The 25,252-nt window shown below is 31.0% G+C and overlaps 1 protein-coding gene across 2 annotated transcripts in view; it reads left to right on the top strand.

Moving 5' to 3' along the window:
* DCN (decorin) overlaps positions 1–23,471 on the top strand; it is a 37,167-nt gene extending 13,696 nt beyond the window's left edge. For both annotated transcript variants that reach the window (XM_039869022.1, XM_039869023.1), the window contains exons 3-8: positions 2,753–2,865; positions 9,305–9,518; positions 10,333–10,446; positions 14,794–14,887; positions 18,122–18,260; positions 22,718–23,471. In XM_039869022.1, the coding sequence (XP_039724956.1) occupies positions 2,753–2,865; positions 9,305–9,518; positions 10,333–10,446; positions 14,794–14,887; positions 18,122–18,260; positions 22,718–22,912 (869 nt within the window). In that variant the 3' untranslated portion in view covers positions 22,913–23,471. The remainder of the gene's footprint in view (positions 1–2,752; positions 2,866–9,304; positions 9,519–10,332; positions 10,447–14,793; positions 14,888–18,121; positions 18,261–22,717) is intronic.
* The last annotated feature ends 1,781 nt before the right edge of the window (positions 23,472–25,252 follow it).

Here is a 25,252-nt window from a genome sequence, read left to right as displayed (position 1 = left end):
TGTGTGTGTGAGAGAGAGAATTTGTGGTAATAATAGCCAGATTGCCACCTCTTTTTTTTTCTGGATTTGATATAAACTGATAAGAACCTCATCATAGAGTCTACTTGACCAGCATTTGGGAACCATAGATTAGCTGATATTTAATAGTTTTTCCTTTTGTGATATTCTTAGAATGCATAACTAGGATATAATTTCCCCATTATACTTTGCCTATAATTGTTGAGCAAGCTCTGTCTAGCTCTATTTAGCCCTTAAATGTACAGTATGTTATTGGGTCTGCTGTCAGAACAATTCTTGTTGGGGATACATGTCTATAAGGCAGAAAAAAATAGCATTCTATTGGAAGATGAGAGAATTGTCTTCTAGTCTGTATTTTGTCACTCATAGCTATGTGAGACTATTCATGTCATTAAAACTTTTCTAAAAATCATCTGGAAAAACGAAATAATCATCCTGCCTTGCCTATTTCACTGGATTATTGTAAGGTAAATAAAATAACATTTTATTTTTAATTTTAATTGTAAAGCTACATAAAGATTTAATAATAAAATATTGATATGTAAAAGCCCCGAATGGATATGAATTTGCTAGTAATTCAGAAAAGATTGTAGAGTTATGATTTTGATCATTAAAATGACTTTCTGAGAACTAAACTGAAAAAATTAGAAGCCTGAAGATTTTTCTATGTTAAATCTTCAGAGGAAAAAAAAGTATATAATTCACTTTACTCCAAACAGTTCCTTTTGTTATAAGATTCTAAGATGACAACATATCAAAATGGTCAACCATTCAGATATATAATTTTTTCTCTTCACATCTGAAATTTAGCTGCACTTTGGCATTGAACAAATATTAGGAGAGCCACCATAATTTAAATTTAACAATGTATAAAAGTTAACGTAAGTGGAAATTAAGACTGTGACAAAAAAAAAATCATGAAGTAATAATGAAAAGTAGGCAGTAGCTTTTCCAAATGAAAGGAAATGTGCCTTTTCTTGGTTGGAGAACACTAATTATCAAAGATTTGGCAGAAGTCTACCACTTCTAATTGCATGAAATTAACAAACTGGCATTTTTGAAAATGTCAGTGATCATAGACAGCATAATGTAGTTGAATATCCTCCTACAACATAGCTGTTCTGGTAGTATACTATTTGTCACTGAAAACACTTCACTCTTATTTTTCTGTGAACTCTTTCTGTAGTGAGTTCTTGGAATATATTTATGCATTTTTAGAATCACCTGCATTTTGTTATTCAACTGTAATGATAATTAATCATTGAATTGTGAGCTAGATATTTTTCCCATTATCAACAGAGCAGTGATAATATGAACAAAAAATTATTTGGAAAAACTTAGATGGTAGTTGATTTCAGATTCATTTTTTGTAATTTTCCAGGAAGATATGAAGATAGAATATGGCTACCATGATAATTTACCTGTAAGCACTTACCTAAGATTTAAAACTGGAAAGATATCTTTTCAACATAGCAGTTATGTTGCAATGTTTTTAAATTGAAAACTGCAGATTAAATTATATTTTCCATGAAGATGTGGGCAATTTCTGTCTTATTCCTGCTGTATACTCAGAGCCTAATAAACTGATGATGTCTAGGAGGTATTCAGTAAAGCCGTGTTGAATGAATGGAAGAATGATCTTCAGAACTTCAAGTTTTAGATATGATGGAGAGGTTGAAAACATTTCTAATTTATGTTTTGCAATTATAAAATACATAAATGATCACATGAATTTGAGTTAATAGAGTATAAAATTTTTTGTTTAACACCCTACATCAATATGGCATTAAGGTAATGGAAGAGAGAAAGGCAAATGGCTATATCATTTAATATTTTTCTTTATTAACATTCATAATGATGATTTATTTAATATGCCATAACTTTTGAATAAAACAGGTTCATACATATACATCCAGTTAAATGACTACTAAAATATTTTTTAATTCCATAGAGCATTTGGTTATTCGATGTGTTTACACTTACAAACTAAAAACAATAACTCATTTTTTTCAACCAAAATTTAAAGTCAAAAAGTAATGTTTTATAAATAAATTTTAGAGAAGTTACACTAAGAAATTTAGATTATATTATTCTAGTTAACCACATATCTATTGGTCATAAAATATCAACTAAAATTGATATTGTTTTGCCATTCTAATTAAAACTAAAAGAACTATTCTCCCAAAAGTTTGGATAAATTTTTAAGTTGTTGACACAACAATTTGTTTTCATGTTTATATAATTTTAATTTTAAGTTTTAAATGTAGATTTGTGACAGTGTGAAATTTATCAAGAGGATCTTTAACAATGATTTGTCGAAAGTTCTTCTCTACCGACAGGATATTTATGTAGAAAAATACAGATTTATAAATCATTTGCAATTAACACCTATCAAGGAATCGACTTTCTAAAACAAGAACAATGAGATAAAACATACCGTGCAGTGATGATTTGAGTCACACCTTTACAAAATACAAATCTTCCTTTTATGCAGAAGAGTGATTACGTGGGGAAAATAATGTGTTTTGTTTATAATTTAAAAAGTCCTTTGATTTGGTTGGAAAAGATAAAGCAGATACTTTAAGTCACAATTAATATAATTCCTAGAAGAAAATATGGTACTATTAAAAATATCACTGCAACATTGATTTCTTTGTAAACACATCCTTTGTGATTCTGTCCCAGTCATGTGTCCTTTTTTACTGATTGCACATTACTTTTATTCTCATACTAGGTCTGGACAAAGTACCAAAAGATCTCCCCCCTGACACCACACTGCTAGACCTGCAAAACAACAAAATAACTGAAATCAAAGATGGAGACTTTAAGAACCTAAAGAACCTTCATGTAAGATTTATTTTTTTAATTTTTTTGAGTTATAAGATTTGACTTAAAGTGTTTTTCAAAATAAAACTTAGGTGAGACCAAAAGTATTATAAGGAAATAAATAAGCACATAAATGTTTATCAAAGTCTGTTCTTAAGATCAAGGAGGAAAGCATCATTTCATTAACTTCTAAAAACTTAGCCATTTTTACATATACCTCATATATCTTTAGTATTTGCTTCTTAAAAATACTTTATATTTTACTCTTTCATATTTCATAAATTAGATTGTACTTCGGTAGTGAAACAAAACAAAAAACAGACTGGTATTCTTTTGGTTTCTTTTATCCATATTCTAGGAGATGCAAATAACTTTGAAGAGGCTCAAAGATTAGTACCAAGAGAAAAAGGAATAATTGTTCACATTTTATTTAGTAAATATAATTTTATCTTTGAATACACACACACACACACACACACACACACACACACATGTTATTGTTACATACATACATACATACATACATACATATGCATTATCTGTTTACGTAGGACATCAGAATCCCTATAAAATTTGTTATGGAGTTTAGCTCTCTACCTATGAGATGAATATAATGTGGCTCCCCCTCAAAATACTATTGCACATTTAGTGTTAATAAGCCAGATTTCAATGTCCAAATAAATATCAAAAGTCTTACTGTCTCTGTACTTTACTCTGGTAGAATGCTCCTGAAGTAGTGAGTCTGGTCCTCGGCGAAACATTTTAAGAAAGGCATCCAAAGAAAGATCATCGTAGAGATAAAGAATTTGAAAATTATATCATACAGGCACAGTTGATGGTCATGAGTGAAGGGCTATGTTGGAGAACAGAAATTGAATTTGCTTATTTCAACTGTAAGATGACAGAATTGTCCTATTGATAATTGAGTGGTATTTCAGAGATGCAAATTTTTGTCCAATATTAAAGATATAATGTAAAGGGTTAAAATTTTCAATGAATATAGAGGATTGCCTAGTGATGAATGACCTATCTGGAAGATAATTTTAGTGCTTCTTATGAAAAATATCATAAAAATACATTAGTAAGTTTGGGAATATAAACAGAAAATTCTAATGCCATGTCCATTTATTTCTTCTAGCTATTATAAAAAAATAATTGAGGGAATATACAATAAAAATAGATAATACATAGTAAAATATAAACATAAAAATACATCATCTGGCTGCTATGTATCAAAATAAGAAATATATATTTAAAGGAAACAATGTAATGTAAAGTAAAATAACCTGGTCATAATATGCTATAGAGTCCATATAATGAAGACAAGATTTAATTATCAACTATCTGACAGTCAAGGAAAAACAAAACATTTATCCATTAGGAGAAAATATACTAGAATTTTAAAAGGAAGCATAAATTTTTCTCAATATTTTAAGATTCTCCATGGAGCAGTTAATTAATACACATGGCACATGGAAAGTTGTATAGTCAATTTATTGAAGTGTCCAACAATATAAGTATAATATGATTTAAGTAGTGAATGTTATGGATACCAAATAAGTGAAAAATCAGACATCATTTTACATCAGGTTACCAGTTAGTGTTTTGAGAAAATATGGAAAAAGGGGTCTTAGAGGATTAGCAGAATTTTGAAAAAAAGAGAAGTAAAGAGGGCTTTCTGTGCTAGAGGAAAGAAAAGGCAGAAGAAAGCAAGAAGTAAATAAGTAAACATAGAAACTGGCTAGAGTGAAAGATTCTAGCTCCAAAACAGTGTGGGAAAAGGCTTGATCTAGAGCTCCTCAAACCATGGGCTAGTGGGATCTGTCTCCACTGATAGGTGACTGGGCCTGAGTCCCTAATGATCTTCTCTCTACTTTCATGTTATTGTTTCACTGAGAGAGAGCAGATGGTGATACCAACAAGTTGGTCAATGGTATTTAAACTACCATTGGAAAAAGTAAAAGAGGTAATAATAAAAATTAAATATTATTAGTTTCAATAAACTAAAATATTTAGAAGCTTTATTTTATTTTTATAAATTGACCCTAAAGTTTCTTTTTAAAGTAAGGAAAATTCTCTGATTCTAATTGCTACTTCCTGTGTGTTTAAGTATAGTCTGAATAATTGAACTCAAATTCTTAAATAAGAGACACCTAGTTTCTGTGATGTCCTCATTAAATCTGGCATTTGTAATAATGTGTTCTTTCTTTTCCACACCTACTTCTAAGTATGTTTTTAGGAAACTATCATCTCAACAGTCTCTTTCTTTTTACTTCAAAGTATACATTGAAGAAGAGAGAGAGAGAGTTTATTAGAGCTCTCAACCATCCAGAGGATGGTAAACAGCTATTTTCTCTTACTCTTTTATTCATGATCATTTCTATCCTTGTTATTATGTAAATAAACATCATAATTTCAGCCAGGAAAGCCACACTTGAATGAGAAGGAAGGAGAGAAATGAAAATTTAGTAAGGATTAAAATAGAAAGGATTTAACAGAAAAATGTTCTTTTTTGTTCTCAATAATTTTATCAGTTTACAACTCTGTGGCTCAGTCTGAATGGTACATGTTGTAAGAGTAGTTTTATGCTTACATGTAGTAGAGAAAAACTACATAATTATTCTATAAAATAATGGAAAATTAAGTGTTATAATGTCAACATTCAGTATATTTTCTTCAAATTCAAGTTAATAAATTTTTTAAATTAAAAATTGTCAAAGACTGAATAATAAAAAAAACACTTGTTTAGCAATTACTATTATTAGGCATTGTTTTTAATACCTTATACACATTAACTTATTTCTTATAACTATTCTTATGAGGTACACACTCTTGATAATCCTTTTATACAGATGAAGTTATTCAGGCACAGAGAAGTTAAGTTACTTGCTCATAGTCAAACAGCAAATAAGAGCCAGAATTTGAGATCTAAACTCAGGAACAGTCTGACTTGATTCTGTGCACTATTTGCCTACAAATTTGATAGCAAACATGAAATCCCTTAAAATAATACCTCATACTAAGGAACAATAAAAACTAATCAAAAACAGACTCACAAATATAGAGGACAATCTGGCCATGGCCAGAAGAAAGGGGGAGGGCTGGGAGAAAGCAGTGAAGGGTTAAAGAAATACAAATTAGTAGTTAATAGATGGTCATGGGGATGAGAGCACAGCATAGGGAATGTAGTTAGCATTAATATGTTGGCTAGGTGGAGAGCCAGAAGAGAGAAAAATCAGTTAGAGGGATCGTTTTATAAACTATATAAATGTCTAACCAATACTTGAAACTGTGTAATTGAAACTAATAATAAAATATCATTAAAAAAATAATAATAATACCTCATACGATGTAAACCATACGTAAGTGGCTTTGGAGAAAATTGTAAGTATTAATTCAGATTCAACATTTTTTTCTTTCAGTTTTATTAAAATATAATTGACATACAGGCACTGTATAAGTTTAGGGAATATAGCATAATGAATTTATATATATGTTTATATATACCTATATATTAATATATACATATAAATATATATGTGTATATATTTATATGTATATACATATACATATATACACATATATATTTATATGTATATATTAATATTGAAACCTACTATATATACTACTATATATATATAAATATATATGTGTATATATGTATATGTATATGTATATATAAATATAATAAATATGTATATGTATATATAAATATATATATATATATATGATTACTACTATATATATATAAATATATATGTGTATATATGTATATGTATATGTATATATAAATATAATAAATATGTATATGTATATATAAATATATATATATATATATGATTACCACAATTAGTTTAGTTAACATCCATCATCTCATATAGATATAAAAAATTAAAAAAACATTCTTTTTATGATGGGAAATTTTAAGATTTACTCTCTTGGCAATTTTTAAATATACCACACAGCAGTGTTAATTATTGTCAACATGCTGGACACTACATCCCCAGGACTTATCTTACAACCAAAAGTTTGTACCTCTTAACCACTTTCTTGGATGAAGGTGGTGAAAATGCTTTTATTTCTACTTCTACCCTATTTCTATTGCCCATCATCTTTTTCATCACCTCTCCCCTACCTCCCAGTCTAAATCGCTTTTTTCTTTAGTTACCAAAGAAGTAGATTGTCCCGATTTTTGAGTCTGTGCTTCCATTTTAGGTTAAATGGTACTCAAGGCACTTTCTGACCCCCAGCCAACTATTTCTCTCAGAACTATCTATTCTCAGCCTCTTAGCTAATGATAATCCATTTCTGCTTGTCTTTCTTCTTTTCATCAGCTAATCTCCTGAAGAACACCTGGGGTTCAACCTATGACTTTTTCTCTGGTAGCTGTATTTTGCCATTAGTCATTTTTTTCTTATCTCAACACCTTGTCATTGTCTATTATTGTATAAATAGATCTTCTTAAATATATATCCCTGTGTATGGAACTAACATTAACTACTTTTAGCAATACTGTATATAAATGAATGACTTTTTTCATATATGGATCTGTTTTATACAAAGTTCTAATTTATATAGCTCTTAAAATTTTACCTCATTATGACCAAAATTTGCATAGTTTTATTTATTTTTCAAATTTATTCTATTTTTTACTGAAGGCAGAAATGCTTTTCACTGGACTAAAACTTACAACTAAGAATAATATTTGAAAGATGCTTTGTAAAGAAGCAGTCTATATACATTATCATTTTTAATTCTCACAACAACCCTCTGCAGGTGCTATTATTATTCCTACTTTGCAAAAGAAATAATTGGGGACAAATGTCATACTACTCCAAAAGTTAGCAGCATACTCATAGGTATAAGCAATTATCTAATTATTATCTAGCAAAAAAAAGTGATATTTTATTACCTGAAATAATAGGTAATACATCATCAGACTGATTCTTTATAGTAGGTTTCAATACTTAATGTAAAATAAAACAAATTTTCAAACCACGTTTAATGAATTTAATTATATCAAGTTTTCAGAATTTTCTTCCATAGATGACAATTGAGGATCTCCTTTGCATTTATAATTAAGCATCCACCATTTAGGGGTATCTTTAATTATACAAATCCTCTCAATCCTTCTCTAGCTCTGGCTTTTACTGATTTCCTGGACATTTTGCTTGTTAATATCAATTTCCTATGACTTAAACTCTCATGAGTTTTTGAACTTTCTATAATATTCACTGAGATTTCTTAAGATTTTGTTTTAATCAACCAATGCATATTTCAGGATTAGACAAAAAAATTGCATTATTTGTAATAAGTTTTAATTAGTCAAATAATGTGAACTACGTGAGGAAGTACATAGGTTAATTAACCAGCTGTTACTATAAGGAAATATTCTTGCATTTCTGAGGCTGAAAATTATCACTTTTCCATTACTCTAATTCTCTTTTTGTCCCTCTGCATTTTCATATATGCATAAAAGAGTACTACAATTGCAAATGCAAATTTCTTAAAACTTGATGAAATTATCCTAAATTACTTGACTTAGTTGATAAAGAGATTTATGTAAATAAGAAGAGTGTGATTCTGTTGACATACAGATCATTGGAAGAGAATGAGATAGTCCAGAATTGAGTTTGGTGATAGCTATAAGTATAGCAATAATAAGTTAGAAGTCATTTCCTATACTAGGAGAGCTCAGAAACAAACAAAAAAATTGCCAAAAATATTAATATATTTGACCACATCAAACCTTTATACATAAAAAGTTCAAAAGAAAAGAAAAATGTATTAAGTCTTGGCCTATCATATTAACTATATCTTTATTTTCTAAGTCTATTATTAAAATATATTAAAATTTAATAAAAATAAGAAGTATTGTGATCAAGTAATCCCTTTCCACTAACACATACAATAAATGGTAGGAAAATAAACAGAAAGTTTTTAAAGCTTTCAAGTGACAAGGAAATGCAAAGTAAAGCAGTGAACTACTACAACATAATGTACTAATTTGACAAACTTTGGAAACAGATTATATCTAAATTTATGAGGCCTCAACAAATTTTACTGTCTTTCACTGCTGGTGATAGTATAAATTGGTGCCACTCTTTTGTAGTAGAATCCATGACAATAGTCAATGAAGATGGACTTATAATTTGAAAAACTGATTGAGGAATGGATGCCTTTTTAGGTATCTCGGGTCGCTCTAGTAATCCAATCTTTATGAAATTACATATTGTTTAATATGTTACATATATTTTATAACATTCCTCTCCCTTTAATTTCTGAGGTTCAGATACTCATACATTTCTTAAAGGAGTCACATCTACTTAATCTTTCTGATTTCTTGATACTTAGCAGATTTCTCTGCTAGTCCCGTGGTAGAATAAATAGATTATGCACTAGTTTTATATATATATATATATGGAAGGTTTTAAGAAATGTTTTTGTTCACTGTCTATAGGCATTGATTCTTGTCAACAACAAAATTAGCAAAATCAGCCCCGGAGCGTTTACACCTTTGGAGAAATTGGAACGACTTTATCTGTCCAAGAATCAGCTGAAGGAATTACCAGAAAAAATGCCCAAAACTCTTCAGGAGCTGCGTGTCCATGAGAATGAGATCACCAAAGTGAAAAAATCTGTGTTCAATGGACTAAACCAGATGATCGTCATAGGTACAGATATTCTTATAACTCTAATACCAAGATTCACATTTCACCTTAAGAGATTTCAAGTAAGCTTTAGCTGCAGGAAGGTGAATTAGTTAGAACTTACATGCCTTAAGCCCATAGGAAGGGCTGGAACAGGGCCAGGAGAAATGGGATTTGGAAATTGTGACTTACAACGTTTTTATTCCTTGTCCTTGGGGATCTGAGAATGTAGAGATAACTCAACAGCTGAAGTTAGACTACAACATGCCCAAGATGAAAGATCAAACTAAGTAGTGCTTGACTGGAAATATTTAGGGATAATTTTCTCTTGTGTAGATTTGTTTTATTCTGAAAGTCTATAAATTATTTGCTTTAAAAATGTGTGTTCTAATGTTTTACTCTCTGTGTCATAAAAAATTGTAATTTTTAATTGGCTTACAAAATGCTAGGTTGAAATTATTTAAAAACACTTTAATGTATTTTAGGAAAGTAATAGCCCCACAATAAGTGTGATTTATAGACACTTGCTTTTGTTGATTTCTGGGCAAAGCTGTGTATGCACTTTAAATAACTGTGTTATTATTTTTGCTATAATACTCTTTACTAAATGTTTTTGAGGGTTTTTTTGTTGTCATTATTTAATGTTTGTTTTAATAAGGAATGTTTTTACCCCATTTGCCTATCCCTTTGTGAAGCATGTCTTTTAATTTCTTTTGTTTTTCATTCAAGTTATTATTAAACCAAATTTCTGTTAAATTTCTTGTTGAAACAGACACTACTCTGACCTGCAATATCTTAAAACTGTCCTCTAAAAGCTCTGTACTTACTGTATTTGTAGAACTGGGCACCAACCCTCTGAAGAACTCAGGAATTGATAATGGAGCCTTCCAAGGAATGAAGAAACTCTCCTACATCCGCATTGCTGACACTAATATAACCTCCATCCCTCAAGGTAATAGAAAATTCTCCAAAGCAATTTAAAAATCTAATTCCAAAAGCTTTGACACTTAAAAACTGTTTTAGAAATTTGACTGGTCACTCAAGTGGCCAACTAAATTTCTAGTAAATTCTCTGTCTCTAGAAGTATTTCTATTGAGTCTGGGTGACCCCTGGGCCGGTCAGCTCACTGTGCAGATGGCTAGGCTCTTTTACCTATACAGTCTCTTCTAAGATGTAACTTACTACTCAATGATTTTATATTATAGAATAGTGATTCCACAAAGGAATAAGTCAGTTATTATTTTAAAAATAGAGTGCATTAACAGTACTTTGTAAAAAAGGAGGAGGAGGAGGAGAAGGAGAAAGGAAAGGGGAAGGAAAAGAGGAAAGAGAAGAGGAACGGAAAAGGGAAGAAGAAGCAGGAGGAATAGAAGGAGGAAGAGAAGTAGAAGAGGGGAAGGGGAAGAGGGAGGGGAAGAAGGAGGAGGAGGAGGAAGAAGAGAAGAAGACAGAGAGAGACACATGGAAATACCTCTGAAATTGAGCAAATTTTTGCTTTGAGTCTCTAATCCCTCAGTGAATTTCTTTCCATCCTAGGACATTTCGATATTACTCTGAATGAGAGGATCCACAGTGGCACACTCTTATTTAATACAGGCAGTTGTGTGTTGTAAAGAGTGGATTTTGGAGTCCATTTGCTTGAGTTCAAAAGGTTACTAATTGCCTCTAGGACTTTGTACAAGTTATTCAAAATCTGTGCCTCATTTTTCTTTATTTGTGAGGTGGGTAATATTAACGTCCACCTTGTTGGGTTGTTTTAAAATTAAATAAATAACTAGAGAAATATCTGATATGTAGATAGGTAGTGGATATGTATTATTTTTTGCACACTCATTTTGCTTGGGCAAAATACTAAACATGGGAGATGAGGCAGTTAATAGGATATACTTATATTACCTGAGTTCAAGGAGCTTATTGCCTAGAGCAATTATCACACAGACATGGAAATAAGTTCATTGTGTTAAGTAAGGGCTACTCAGGGTGAGCACATAAGCCAATTTTTGTGAATCAGAAAAGGCATCAAATAACCAAAATTAAATTCCTCTAATTTTCACATTTTCCCTGCCTTAGATTCTCTATTTCACAAACCCACTCTATACTCTCAAATTTCCCTCTCAATCTGGTCCTTTTCAACTTAGATATCTTGTTCTTAGACTAGATACAAAATGTAGCTACTTGCCTATAGAAAACAATTACCCTTTATTACCCTTCCACAGAAAGTTGAACTCTAGAATGCATATTCCATAAAATGGTTTCTTACCACCCCTTGCCCTCTCCACAGTCTTTTTGCTATAGAGAATAAATATTTCTGACCCATGATAGCAACTACTGATGAATAGATAGATATACATAGATAGAGAGAGGGAGATTGATATATAGTTCATAAAGCATTTTCATGTCGAGTCTCTGACTTGTTCATGTAGCAAATAATCTTTTTATCCCTAGTGCAGGGATTATATATATTTAATATAGTTTTATTTATATTCTATATATTATATGATATATTTATATATACAAAAAGTTTTATATATATATGCATATCATATATATACGTATATATATCTTGCTTAAAGCCTTAGAGCTGTAGATGGTGAAGTAAAGTAGCTGGGATTTAAAGTCCAGGTCTTTTCCACTACTTCATACTGCCAGATGACTTGCATTAAGCACAATCTTTGATTTTGCTGTTCTTAATGCATCTTTCTAAATATCCCACAAAAACACATTTCATCACTTAAAGATTTGTTTTTTCTTGATTTTCTGATAATGTTTCCCTATCCTAGGTGCTCTTTTCTCATCATCTCTAGCTTGCCTTTATTTACTAAATACTTAATAATGTTAAAATTATAGTGATTAAATTTTATTCAGCATTTGTGCCAAATGTTTTTCATGGGTTTGTTATATAAACCTCAAAATAATCTTCTGTAAGTACTATCACACTTGTTTCATAAATGAGGAAAATGAGCATTAAAGAGATGAAGCAAATCGTGATCAAAGTTTTGGAGCTAGGAAGTGGCAGAGCTGGGATTGTGCTGGGCTGACATCAGAGCTCCTGTGTTTGACTATCTTACTCTGCTGCCATATTAAGTTCTTCCCCCTATGCATACTTATGCCTATCTAATATATGGGTCTACCTTTCTGAGGCTGGGGCCCTTCTACCTGTACATCACCAACTTTTGGGGAGTCTTAAATTTCTCATATTGTCTTCCATGACTGATAGAAACAGAAAGGCAATGGAATAAATTTGAAAGATTATAAATTCACTCGAGTTAGACCAACCAGAGTGAGAGGTCTGATTCAGTCATTTAGTTGCTCTGTGACTTTAGGCTAATTATTCCACATTTCTAAAACCTCAGTTTTGTTATTTATTAAATGGAGCTGTTACTGACATCTATCTTCTAAAATATTTGTGAGGATTAATAGATATGAGTAAGACTTATAATACACACATAATATTTGGCTCAAAGTAAGCTGTCAATATATTTTATCTTAAAATGGAAAAGGAAAAGAGAACAACAACAAAAATAACTATAGTATAGGTTCTTTGTCTAAATGCTACAATGGCAAAGGCTAATAATGATCTTTATAAATTTGCCTCTCTCTATAATATGTGAAGTTTTCTTCCACAGTCAAACTTCTTCCTGGCTATAACTTTCTTTTTGGGAAACTGATGTCCCAAAAAAGGAGACATTTAGAAACTAGATAAGAATGATAGATATAAGAATAATTACTGTTCTAGAGACACTAGAACATTTTTAAAATATCTTTTCATGGTGGTAGAAAAGAAAGGATGTGCCTTCATTACTTTGTTACATACTCACTTGCTTTACTTATAGGAGTATTGTAAAAATCCACATGTATTTATTCTAAGGTGACACAAGTAGTTGAAATCTCTTATTCCAGGAGTGACTGTGATTTTTTGATATTCATTCACGATAATAGTGCAATTGTGTTTTCATTTCCTTCAGTTAAGAACATGCTATTTTAATGCCCTTTGGCCATCTAGGAACATATTATATTCCCTAGATAACTTACAAAATTTATAACTTTGAATCTCTGTTCCCTCATCTATGAAATGGGATTAATAAAAAATAATTTAAATAAAAAAATTAAATGAGCTAAGCTAGGAAAAATGTCAATCTCAGAGTCTGGCACATATCAGGTATTCAGTAACTAGAATTCCTTTCCTTAGCATCTCTCACACAGAACATACTATCATAGAGAAACTAATAGTTATTTTCAAATCAAATATGAACTAAACTTTTACATTAAACAGACAATTTTGACAAAAATTCAGCAAGATGCAGTGAAAACTTCAGACCAAACATAACCTATAATTTTCTATTTTGTTCTTTATGGACAAATAGCCAACACTCTCTGCTAAGCAGATGTTAAGTTCTCCATATAACCAATTTGCAGGTTTTTTGTATTTGTTGCTATAAGTAGAACAATATGCTGTTTAAAAAGTTGTATATGAACATAATACCTCCTCAGCTGGCAGAAGGAAATGAAAATAAAATATTTAAACTTTTATATTTATACTACCAAATTTTTAGAAATCATAGCCATTCAAGAAGTATTATCCAGAGGTTTAGTGGATACTTTGGATCTAAAATTATTTCCCCAGGTGCTCTACATATGGCAGGTCATTTGGTTATAGTCCTCTGTACTCCTCTTGTATAAAGAAACAGTCTTGATTTTAAAATTTCCAAGAAAGCTTTAGCTCTTTCTACTACCCATGTTACAGAGGCATTTAATGTTTTTATGAAAAATTTGATTAAGACTAAGGCCTGCACATTATATCAGTGTTAGTTATTAACGATGCTCATTAACGAAATACCTGGTAAAGTCTGTATATAAGTTTAACTGATATAGAATCTCTTTATTGTAGCTCAAATGCTCATCTCTTCATTTTAAAGTTATTATCTTTTATCAATGGCAGTATTAGTGCATAAACAAATGTGTAAGAAACTAATGAAATTCAGGATTTCACCTCAGTTCTACAATTGTATTCTAACAATTCCTAGGAGCAAAGTCTACTATGTGATAAACACAATCATGTATTTGTTAAAATCAATCTAGGAGAAAAGTAGAAAGAGCTTATACTACTCCCAAGAGCATATATTATTATAGAAGGAATGAAGGAAAATGATGAAGAGCAAAACTGATAAAAATGATGAAAAGCAAATCCTTCGAAACTGTGTCTTTTAAAAAATCCACAGCATATGTCCTCATTACATCTTTCTACATTCTGTAATTATGTTTACCTGCTAATTCAACATTTTGTATTTCCATATTCCAGGTCTTCCTCCTTCCCTTACTGAATTACATCTCGATGGCAACAAAATCACCAAAGTTGATGCAGCTAGCCTGAAAGGACTGAATAATTTGGCTAAGTAATAAAAATTTTTTTATGTTATCTTATCAGTAAAATGGCTAGGTGTATCAGTGCCCACTTGCTCAGAATTTGAAACATGATTGATTTTTGACAGCACCACCTTTTTTATCATTGTTTATCATCAGTTTTTGCAATTATTTCATTAAAACTAATGAAATAATATATTTACTATAACCACCAAAATCAACCTATTTTATGAATACTATATTGTTTTTAGATTAATTAAAGTATATCTTATTAAAAGAGCTCGATTTAATCAGTATATTCATTCAATATGTTCTAACTTAGTTGCATTAAACAGGAGTTTAAGTAAATTACAACACAGTGTCCAGAATTTAAAAATACATTAAAATAAAAGTGACCAGGATATGGGAATATTGGACATCCCACACCACACTATAGAGTTAGAACAGTCATGATGAAATTCTCTAACTCCTATTCTCTTAAGAATTCAAAATTCTCTGGCCATTTAATGTAGTCTAAAAAAAGAATTCTGGTCCTTCCTAACTTTTTTTCCTTATAGATGATTATTATTGCCTGTCTTGCTTTCTAACCTAACTTTAATCTTCCTATATTTGCAATCTGGTTAAGTAATAAAAAGACAGTTTTGGCAAATTTTTTTAGTTGTCTTCAGGGAACACTCTCTTCCTGATCCACATGTATTACTGAATGTTCTTACAGAGAAGCATGATTTTATGCCCATTTGTCTCACCCTTCTTTTTGTATATAAATTTCACGGTAAATAGATAAATATAAAGTATTGCATTTATCTTTGAGAAATATCTAAGGCCAGATGGATATATAAGACAATTTTTTCCCATTTCTATGGATATTCCCCCAATAATCCTGTGGATGGTGAAGGCCGAAGATGAGCACATACATATGTCCATAGTATATTAACCTGGAATATCTCAAATCCTTTATCTAAAGCTATTTTAATTACAACTTCTAATGTAGAAAATATTTTTCAAAATAGTGTTATGCATCACCCATCTTTCTTTGTTGATTATGTTCCTCTAGGTACAGAAAAATGTAGGAAGATAAATTGCACTCATTATTCCAGAGACTGTCTTTAGGACAGCTGTTATTGTTGGATTATTAGTAGGAGTAGTAGTAGGGATAAAGATTAACGATAGTCTAATGTTCTAAATACGGTAAACCATTCATAATATTTGTGCTTTTCTAGAAAAAAAAAGTTTATTCTGTACTGAAAATGACATGAATATTTTGAGAGTCTGCCCTTTAATATTAATGTCATATGCTTGTATAAAATAAAAGCATAAAGAGCTAATAAACTGAAAAGGTCAATAGAAATGAGGATGTCTGTTTAAATAGATTTAAATTTCATTCACTAAATTAGATCAGACTGCCTCATTGGGCAAGCAAACTTTCCTAACTCTTGAATTTATCAAATATATTTCTTTATGCAATCAAATCCAGAAAAATCTGTCTATTAAACTACCAAATCCTAGTGTTTTTACTCTTCACTAATGTTGAAATGTAAGAAGTATTTAAATGCCAAAAATCAAAACTGTGAAAGGAAGAACAAAGCAGCCACTGATCTCAGAATATTGTTGCTTGGTGGATATTCCAATTAGTTGTTAGGAACAAGTAGGGGAGAAAATAGTGTATGTCCCTTTGGAAATATATAAAATGGTTTTCAGGCAAACTTCCCTTTTATTATTAAACATATATAATAATTTCCCTTACTAGGTGAAATATTTTTTGATGGAGAGAATTATGTTTTTGTTGTGTCATCTGCTGTCACAAGCCTAGCATAATACATAGTAGGTTCTCAAAACGTGTGATTGAATATATAAATAAATTATTTAAAATTTGAAGTTTCCTTAAATAAATTATTAGGAATATTATAGTCTAAGAAATGTGTTAGCCCAAACTGGACATGGGACTTGGAGTGTCATAAGAAATAGAAGACATGATTCTGAAATAAAAGAAGGAGAGGTCAGAAATGAAATGAATGCCTAAGACTGAGGGAGAACCCAAATATTCTGAGCCAAGATGCCAGGTTAAGAATCAATAGCTAAGATAAACCAATTATGCTGTTAATAACCCAAATCAATACACTTTAATCTCAATTATTTAAAATTCTAAATCATGATTAAAATTGGGAGACTTTAAATTACCTAAGCCAACCTCTAAATCCCCAAAGGGTTCAAAGATCAGAACTAGCTGAAAGCAAGCAGAAATGATCCTATAAAAAGTACCCAAGACCCTTCTACTGCATTTGAAGAAACCCAATTGATTCTTTCTCTTTCTCTCCCCTGGAGATTTCTGGCTGTCTTCCAATACTTTGTTGCTTCATCCCTGGTATCCCTTCTCTGCGTTTTTGGATTGACACCACGCTGGTTTGGACAGATTCATCCCTAGAATGTTAAATACACCATTCTCTCTAAGTCAACTTCAGATTTTAAATCCCATTTATTATGAGAGGACATCAAAGCTGCAGAACTCTCACTTGTTATACATTTAGTTAAAAAAAAATACAACCCCAAACCTTGAGTGGCATTATATGAGAAATAAAAAAGGAACCAAGAAACAGAATCTAGGTCAGAGATCAGGATAAGAAACCAGGACAGTTGGCACCAAATTCTGACAGTAACAGATGGTCATTGATGAACTTTTGCAAACTAATGTAAAATGCTAATTATGTTAATCTTTCTGGAAGGTAAGTGTATTGACTCATCAGAACCTTGTACCTTTAATTTCCAACAAATTTACGTAATAAATATGCACTTCCTTGATTTCTAAAGTGACCAAAATAAAAGTGTTCCTTTTATTTTTCTCCCGTCAGTTCACTACATTCATTATACTTAGAAATGAATTTAACAATTATTGATAGATCATACCAAACTCTGTGTTAGTACTAGGTGTACCACAAGACAGTCACTCTTCTCAAGGAAAAACACACAAGTGCACAGTCCTTTGATTTAAAAAAAAGGGTGACAAAGGATGCTACGTGAGCATTTACTAAGGGGACCTTTCCAGTCTGGTACTGTTAGAGGAGTTTTAAAGAGGGTAACTCTAAACTGAAATCTTAAGAACAAATGGGCTTTATTCAAGTTCAGAATGTTTAGATAAAGCACTGTAGGCAGAAGGAAGTGTTAAGTGCAAAAACAAAAAATGTCCTTTTCTATTGACTTGGTTAATCACACAATGCCTGTAGAAGGCACCCATGTGCGGTATACACATTCATTTCTGTTTTCTTTTGCAGGTTGGGACTGAGTTTCAACAGCATCTCTTCTGTTGACAATGGCTCTCTAGCCAACACTCCTCATCTGAGGGAACTTCACTTGAATAACAACAAGCTTCTTAAAGTGCCTGGTGGCCTGGCAGAACATAAGTACATCCAGGTAACACAATGCCACTAACTGGTGTAATATCTAGGGAGGAAAACTTTCCTACTGGGATACTAGGAGGTAGGAAGCTCTGCTTAGAAATCTTTTTGCAGAGAGATATTTTAATATCTCCTCATAAAGTCATTCTGGTTTTATAAAAAATATAGATTTAAATTAATTTTTTTTTAAATTAAGACTGTTGTCCTGAACTTTCTATAATACTTTCTTCCAGAATATAATACTCTATATGATGCAGGATAGTTTCAAGTCACATATCAGTACTGTGACTGATTGCATACTGGTTGGAAAGATGATAGAATTTGTGATGGGTAGGTATGAAAGAAAATAGTAGCTTTAACCTTAGGCATCAGCAGATGTCATGTAGGTCAAAACAAGAATGTTTATCTAGCAGTGTGACCAAAGTAACTTTATATAAATTATAAAGTTTAGTGCCTTCAAAAGAATGAGAAGATACGGTTCAGTGGTTCACTGTGGGAATAGAGCTTTGCAGTGTGTAAATCTATAAATGCAAGGCATGATTATTATTTTAAATAGTGATAATAATTTCATATATAATAATCGACTTCCATTGTTACTTTGAGGAACTAAAACAAACATGTTATTCAAATTATATAATTTTTAAAAAATTCAATAAGGTGGTTATTTATATATTTTACATATTTGCTTATTTTATCTAATTTTTCAGTTATTTTAAAGGTCATGTATAATTTTTTTTGCAGAAATTTACATAGGTACTTAGTGCAATCATGGTGATTCAAAAACCCTACCTGATACTGACACGTATCTCAATTTTGTTGTTTGGGGTTTAAGATAGATTGATCTTTTGCTCTGCTCTCAACAATATCAGTTGTGACAAAAACTCCAAATTAAATTGATATATCACAATTTACTTTAGCTAGATTTCAATAAAGTGTCTGAATTATAGGTATGAAGATTAAACTTTAAGATATTTTATTTCATGCTGATTCTTTTTTCAGTGGATATTTGGTGATGATAGAGTAGTGCGTTAGCAGAGTTTGAAATCACAAGTAGAATCAGGATGTTTGGAAGATCTAATAAAAATAGCTAAGGTTGTTACTATTCAGATTTTAGTCGTTGATGGGTTTTTTGTTGTTTTTTTGTTCTTTTTTTTGTTTTTTTGTTTTATTTTTCTTATTAGAACTCAGAATAATCATTTTTATCTTCTTGATAGCTGTTTTTTAAATGTTAGTCTAGACACATTATTGAGTTCATAAAATCAGTTTAATGGGTTCATTTATGAAATGGGAATGGATGGGTTAGAATAGAATAAGTTGAGTTTAAAATAAAATATTACTGTAATAGTAAGTTTAAAAATAGTTGTATATACTAAACTTCTAAATATAATGTTTTGTATTGTGAGTCACAGATAAAAAAATATAAAACATGCTATTTTGAAGTCTTTGTTGAGTATAAGCAAATCTCATGAGCATTCACACAGGACTCCACATTCAGAAGGGCCTTGCTCTTGGTTTTCCACATCTAATTGTCTACCCACATATTCATTTCACATCCCTTCATATAGGCACCTAAGGGTTTCACCTACTCTACTTCATTTGTTATAAGTATATATTTCCATTATTTTTAGCAAAATTATCTAGTTGTTCAACATCAGCACAATCTAGTTTTAGAACATTTTTATTACTCTCAAAATATCCCTCTTATTGACTTTCAGTCAGTTGTCAATCCCATTCCCAGCCACAGGGAATCATTTATCTTCTATCTGTCGCTATGGATTTGCCTTTTCTGGACATTTCATACAGAAAAAATCATACAATGTTTGGCTTTTGTGTCTGGCTTCTTTCATTTATCGAAATGATTTTAGGTAATCCACATCAAGACATGTATCAAATGTTCATTCATGTTTATTGATAAATAACATTTCAGTGCATGATTATACCACTTTTGGTTTGTTAGTACTACCTCTTTTGATTATGTTTTGAAAATGAAAGTCTTCTAACTGTTGTTATTTTTTAAAATTGTTTTGGCTATAATTGTTCCTTTTGCTAATCCATATAATTTTAGAATCAGTTAGAATATCCTGATAGATCTTTGATAGAGTTTGTGTTGAATCTATAGATCAATTAGGGGAAAATTTTCATCTTAACATTGAGTTGTCCAATTAACAAACATGTAATATTTCTCTATTTTATTGTTATTGCGGCAATGTTTTGTCATTTTTAAGGTACAAATGTTATAATTTTTTTATTTTGTTCTATTTTTTAAAATGTTTTTTCATGCTATTATGAACAAATTATTGCCTCAATTTTATTTTCGAATTGTTGCTATAATATAGAAATTCAATTAATTTTTGTACCTCATTCTTCTATCTTAATACTGTGCTGAAATTCTTTTTAATTGCAGTTGGTTTTTGTACATTTCTTTGGATATTCTTTATCTATATTTATATAAGATATCTGACTGTAGTTTTCTTGTGATGATTTTTGTATGCCTTTAATATTAGAAAATATCAACCTCATGGAATGAGTTGGAAATCTAACTTTCTTTTTACACAGACTAATACTTGCTTTACGTTTTTATATTTTCTTCTCTCACCTTCAATATTAGCCATAAACTCTCACCTAACACTCTCCCCTTTTTTGCTAATCTCTGTTAGGAAATAGAGAATGATACATGACAATAAAAACATTTTCAGAGTTTGAGAACCATAAAAGAAAAAATACTCACAGTTATTGTTTTGATTTTAATATTCCTTGTTTCTGTTCCTATATAACATCTATTGTTCTCCTAAACCCTTTCAAACAAGGCCACATACCAGCATACAAGTGTGAGGGTTCTGGTAGGTGGAACTATATTTTGAGTAAATTATTTTAAGAGAGCACTTTGTAGATTTTATAGCTTGCTTTATAAATTGTTGCTTTAGCATTATGTTTTAGCCTTAGCTGTAAGGTTGTGTGATCAAGTCATTTCTTTCTCTTTAGAATTCACATCTACATAATAAAAGTAAAAAAACAAAAAACAAAATTAAAGCCCTTTTTGTAAGTCTGATAGTTTCCCTAAGGAAATCTATGCACGAATTACCATTATAAACATAATCATAAAATATATTTCAGGAAAAAATTCTAATGAACTATAGCATTATACTTATGGAGTAGAATTTGTAACATAGAATAAATTTTTATTAAAACTTCTTAGGTTTATTTATTTCAAACATTGACACTCAAATATTTTCTGGAAATTGTGATACTTCATTTTGATTTTAATGTTGTATGCCTTTTTTTCTTTACTATATATTACTTCCTCATTTTATATAATTTCATTAAAAGGTCTATAAAAAGTTATTAGTTTTCTTTTTCCTGGAAACATAATATTTCATGTAGATACAATTTATGAATTAACTATGATTCATTCATTTATTTATTCAACATATATTTATTGAACACCTACTCTATTCTGTGGACATTGGAGATACAGTCATGAACAAAACTAGAATAGGTGTCTCTCCTCATGGAGCTTTTATTCTAGAGGAGGAAAACAGGCAAAAAACAAATAAATATATAATATGATATATAGTGATAATTGCTATAAAGAAAGACAAAGAAGTATAATTGGGATGAAAGATGGCAGAATGACACAGTCAAGGAAGACTTTTCTGGTGAGGAAAAATTAATTTTATGAGGCAGTAAACCTAGCAAGACATCTTGGAGAAGATTATTCCAGGTGGAAGAAACAATGTGTGCCAACTTAAGGAGGAACTATGCTTTCTTTGTATATTAGAGAAGCAAGTAGGCCAGAGGGATTAGATTGAACAGCGAGGAAAGATGAGGTCAGAGCAGAAGGATGTAAATCATGCAGGATTTAGAAGCCAGTGTGAATATTTTGAATTTTATTCTACATGGCATGGGAAGCCACTGAAGTGCTAAGGCAAAGAAAAAATAACTTGACTTACTTTTAAAAATAATCGCTTTATGGAGAAAGAAAGAAAGAAGGAGAGACAGACAGAAAGATAGACAGACAGACAGACAGCAGAAAGGAATAGATTTTAGGACGGCAAAGGGGAAGCAGGAAATACAATCAGTGCAACTTCAATAGTCCAGAAGAAGATAATGGTGGCTTTTGGAAAAGAATTCAAGAGTAGAAATGGGGAGAACTGGATTAAATGTACATTTTGAAGGTTGAGCTGGCAGGATTTGTTGATAGTTGGTCAGAGAGTATAAGAGAAAGAAAGAATCAAAGATAATGCCAATGTTTTTAGGTTGAACATCTGAAAAGATTGAGATGACATATACTGAGATAAGGAGACTAATGAAGGGAAAAGCAAGTTTAGGAAGGAAGAAGGAAATCGAAAGTTTGGTTTGAGAAGGTATTCAAACTGAAGGATGAATATACTGAAAAAAAAAATAAAGTATATACATGAGGGGCCTTAATATAGTCAGAGGAAAATAATCTTTCTCCATTTTATTATGTTGCAGGTTGTCTACCTTCATAACAACAATATCTCTGCAGTTGGGTCTAACGACTTTTGCCCACCTGGATACAACACCAAAAAGGCTTCTTATTCCGGCGTAAGCCTGTTCAGCAACCCAGTCCAGTACTGGGAGATCCAGCCATCCACCTTCCGATGTGTCTATGTGCGCTCTGCCATTCAGCTCGGCAACTACAAGTAGCTCCCAAGAAAGCCCTCGTTTTTATAACCTGGCGAAATCTCGTTAATGTCGCTGTTAGGAAAAGAAAATGAAAATGAAAACTAGATACTGGAAACCTAACTGCAATGTGGATATTTTTCCCACATGACTTGTTATGCATAAAGCCAAATATGCAGTTTAAATAATTGCCTACAATAAAAAAAAAAAATTGTTTTGCCTGCCATTTTCAGAATCCTTTTTTGAAGCTTTCCGTTGATGTTAACTAAGCTATTGCAGATATTCTTATTTCACTAAATGTAAAATTCGGAGTAAATATGTATGTTAACTATTTAGTAAAGCTTTCCTTTTTTAATTTTCAAAAGAAATCAAATTTAAAAAATATCGATCTTCTGTAACTCATAGAGTAAATAGTGCCTTTGACATAAAGTTAAACGTCAGACGCTAGCTCTGTATAATCCCCATTATTACTGGAAAAGCCTCATTTGAACATGTAAATTCAATACAGGCTATGTAAAGTTTTTGCTAATGTCATTATTTTGAAAAAAATAATAATAAATTCACAAGTTCACATTTGAAATTACTACTGTATGCAAGTGTAATTGTAAATCTTCCCTAAACTTAATTTTCTGAAAATAGTAGACATTGTTTTCTTGAAGTACATAAAACATTTTTTTCAAGTTCTTAGATATTTCTAATCCATCTTTTAACATTCATTTATTGTAGCTTACATTTTCTGTACTCAATGTTAAGATGATGAAGCACAAAGGTGACTTTTTCTGATTCGTCTAGAAAATTGATATTTTCAGTTATTAAGATACTAAATCAATTTAAAAACTATCATGTGTATAATTAGGCTTCTAACATGAATATTTCTATAATTACTAGATGTATTAGAAATATTTATTGCATTCAGATTTGTTTTTCTGTAGAATTTAGAAACAACTATCAAAGCCTACCATTCAACAAGCCTGGAGAAAGGGCTGATTTACCAAGAGTAAATATTTATCGAAAAGAAAACCGAATCAAAACTGGTTTAAACTATAAAGGGAAATACAAAATAATCCAGCTATTAGGTAAGCCTTTAGCTGTAGTTTGATCAGAGTTTTAGCTGAGTATCTTTGCAGTTCTTTCAGCTCTGCCTTCCTTCATTGAATTTTCAGGCTGGCTTCTCTTATGATTGCAAAATGGGAATCTCTCTCATTATTTACCCCATTCAGAACACAAAAGAATATTGGGACAATATTTCCAGGAAAAATCATGATATACTTTCTGATTATTATATACCAACTTCACAACCTTACAGAGTAAATGCGTAAATACTATTGTTATTCCCATTTTGTAGAAAAGTAAACTGAAGCTAGGAGAAATTAAATAAGTTTCCTACAGCCAAATACCTGGCAAATAGCTGGCAATAGAGCTTTCTATTTTTATTTTTTTTGCACAAGGCAGGGTCTGATAGAAAACAGAGTTTACATTCAGAGAGTTCACATTAAGATAACTCAACAAAGGGACTACTATAAGGTGTGCACAGAGATTCCTGCATCAAATAAGGATGGTGAGGCACCCAGAAATTGGCAATGGTGGAGCCATGCCCACCCATATGGCTAAATGAACAGAGGAAGAAACTGAGTTTCTGGAACCAAGCGAGAAGAAAACTGTGGAGGATTTCTATGCCCAGGGAGCCATGTTTCTGAAGGAATACAACTTCTGCTAGAGGTGAGATACTAATTATTTTAATATCGATCCTCCTACTATTCAGATCTAAAGGGAAGACAACTACCAAGAAAGCCAGAGAGATAAAGGCTTCCCCTGGTTCAGGGTGGAGAAGAGAGGAAAATGGATCTGGCCAAGGCACTTGGAGAATAACTACGCTAGGCACTCTAATTATAATTGCAGGATTATTGAACAAATTCCACCAGCCTCAGATAAACATTACATTCACATCATATGTCATCCCAGGCACTTCTTCTGAAGCAAAATTATTTTAGACTTTTTTTTGCATTGATCGGAGGTGCTAATAAATAAAAATATGTATTTGTCGAAACTTCGTCAAATGATTAAACGAATCTGATTTTCCATTATTAAACACTAGGCTATTTTTATAATGCTTTGATTAAAGTAGAGTTTATTTATTTAAACAAATATGGTTAGTGTTAAAAATCAAAGTGTAAACCGAAAACTTATACTGTCAATATTAAGGTCAGTCACTTATGTGTTATATATAAATTTGGCAGAAAACAAAAAATAATATTTGGATAATTATGAGAATCATGAGACTCAAAATGTAGAGCTCTTGCAAAGAAAGTTATATTTTCCTTTATACCAGTTACTGCCTGAAACATGCAAAGCTTTGTATAAGTT

This window comes from Pteropus medius, unplaced genomic scaffold, assembly GCF_902729225.1.
Source record: "Pteropus medius unplaced genomic scaffold, Ma_sr-lr_union100, whole genome shotgun sequence".
NCBI classification, from domain to species: Eukaryota; Metazoa; Chordata; class Mammalia; order Chiroptera; family Pteropodidae; genus Pteropus; species Pteropus medius.
Note: the sequence above shows the minus strand (reverse complement) of the source record. Positions and strands in the feature narration are given on the sequence as shown.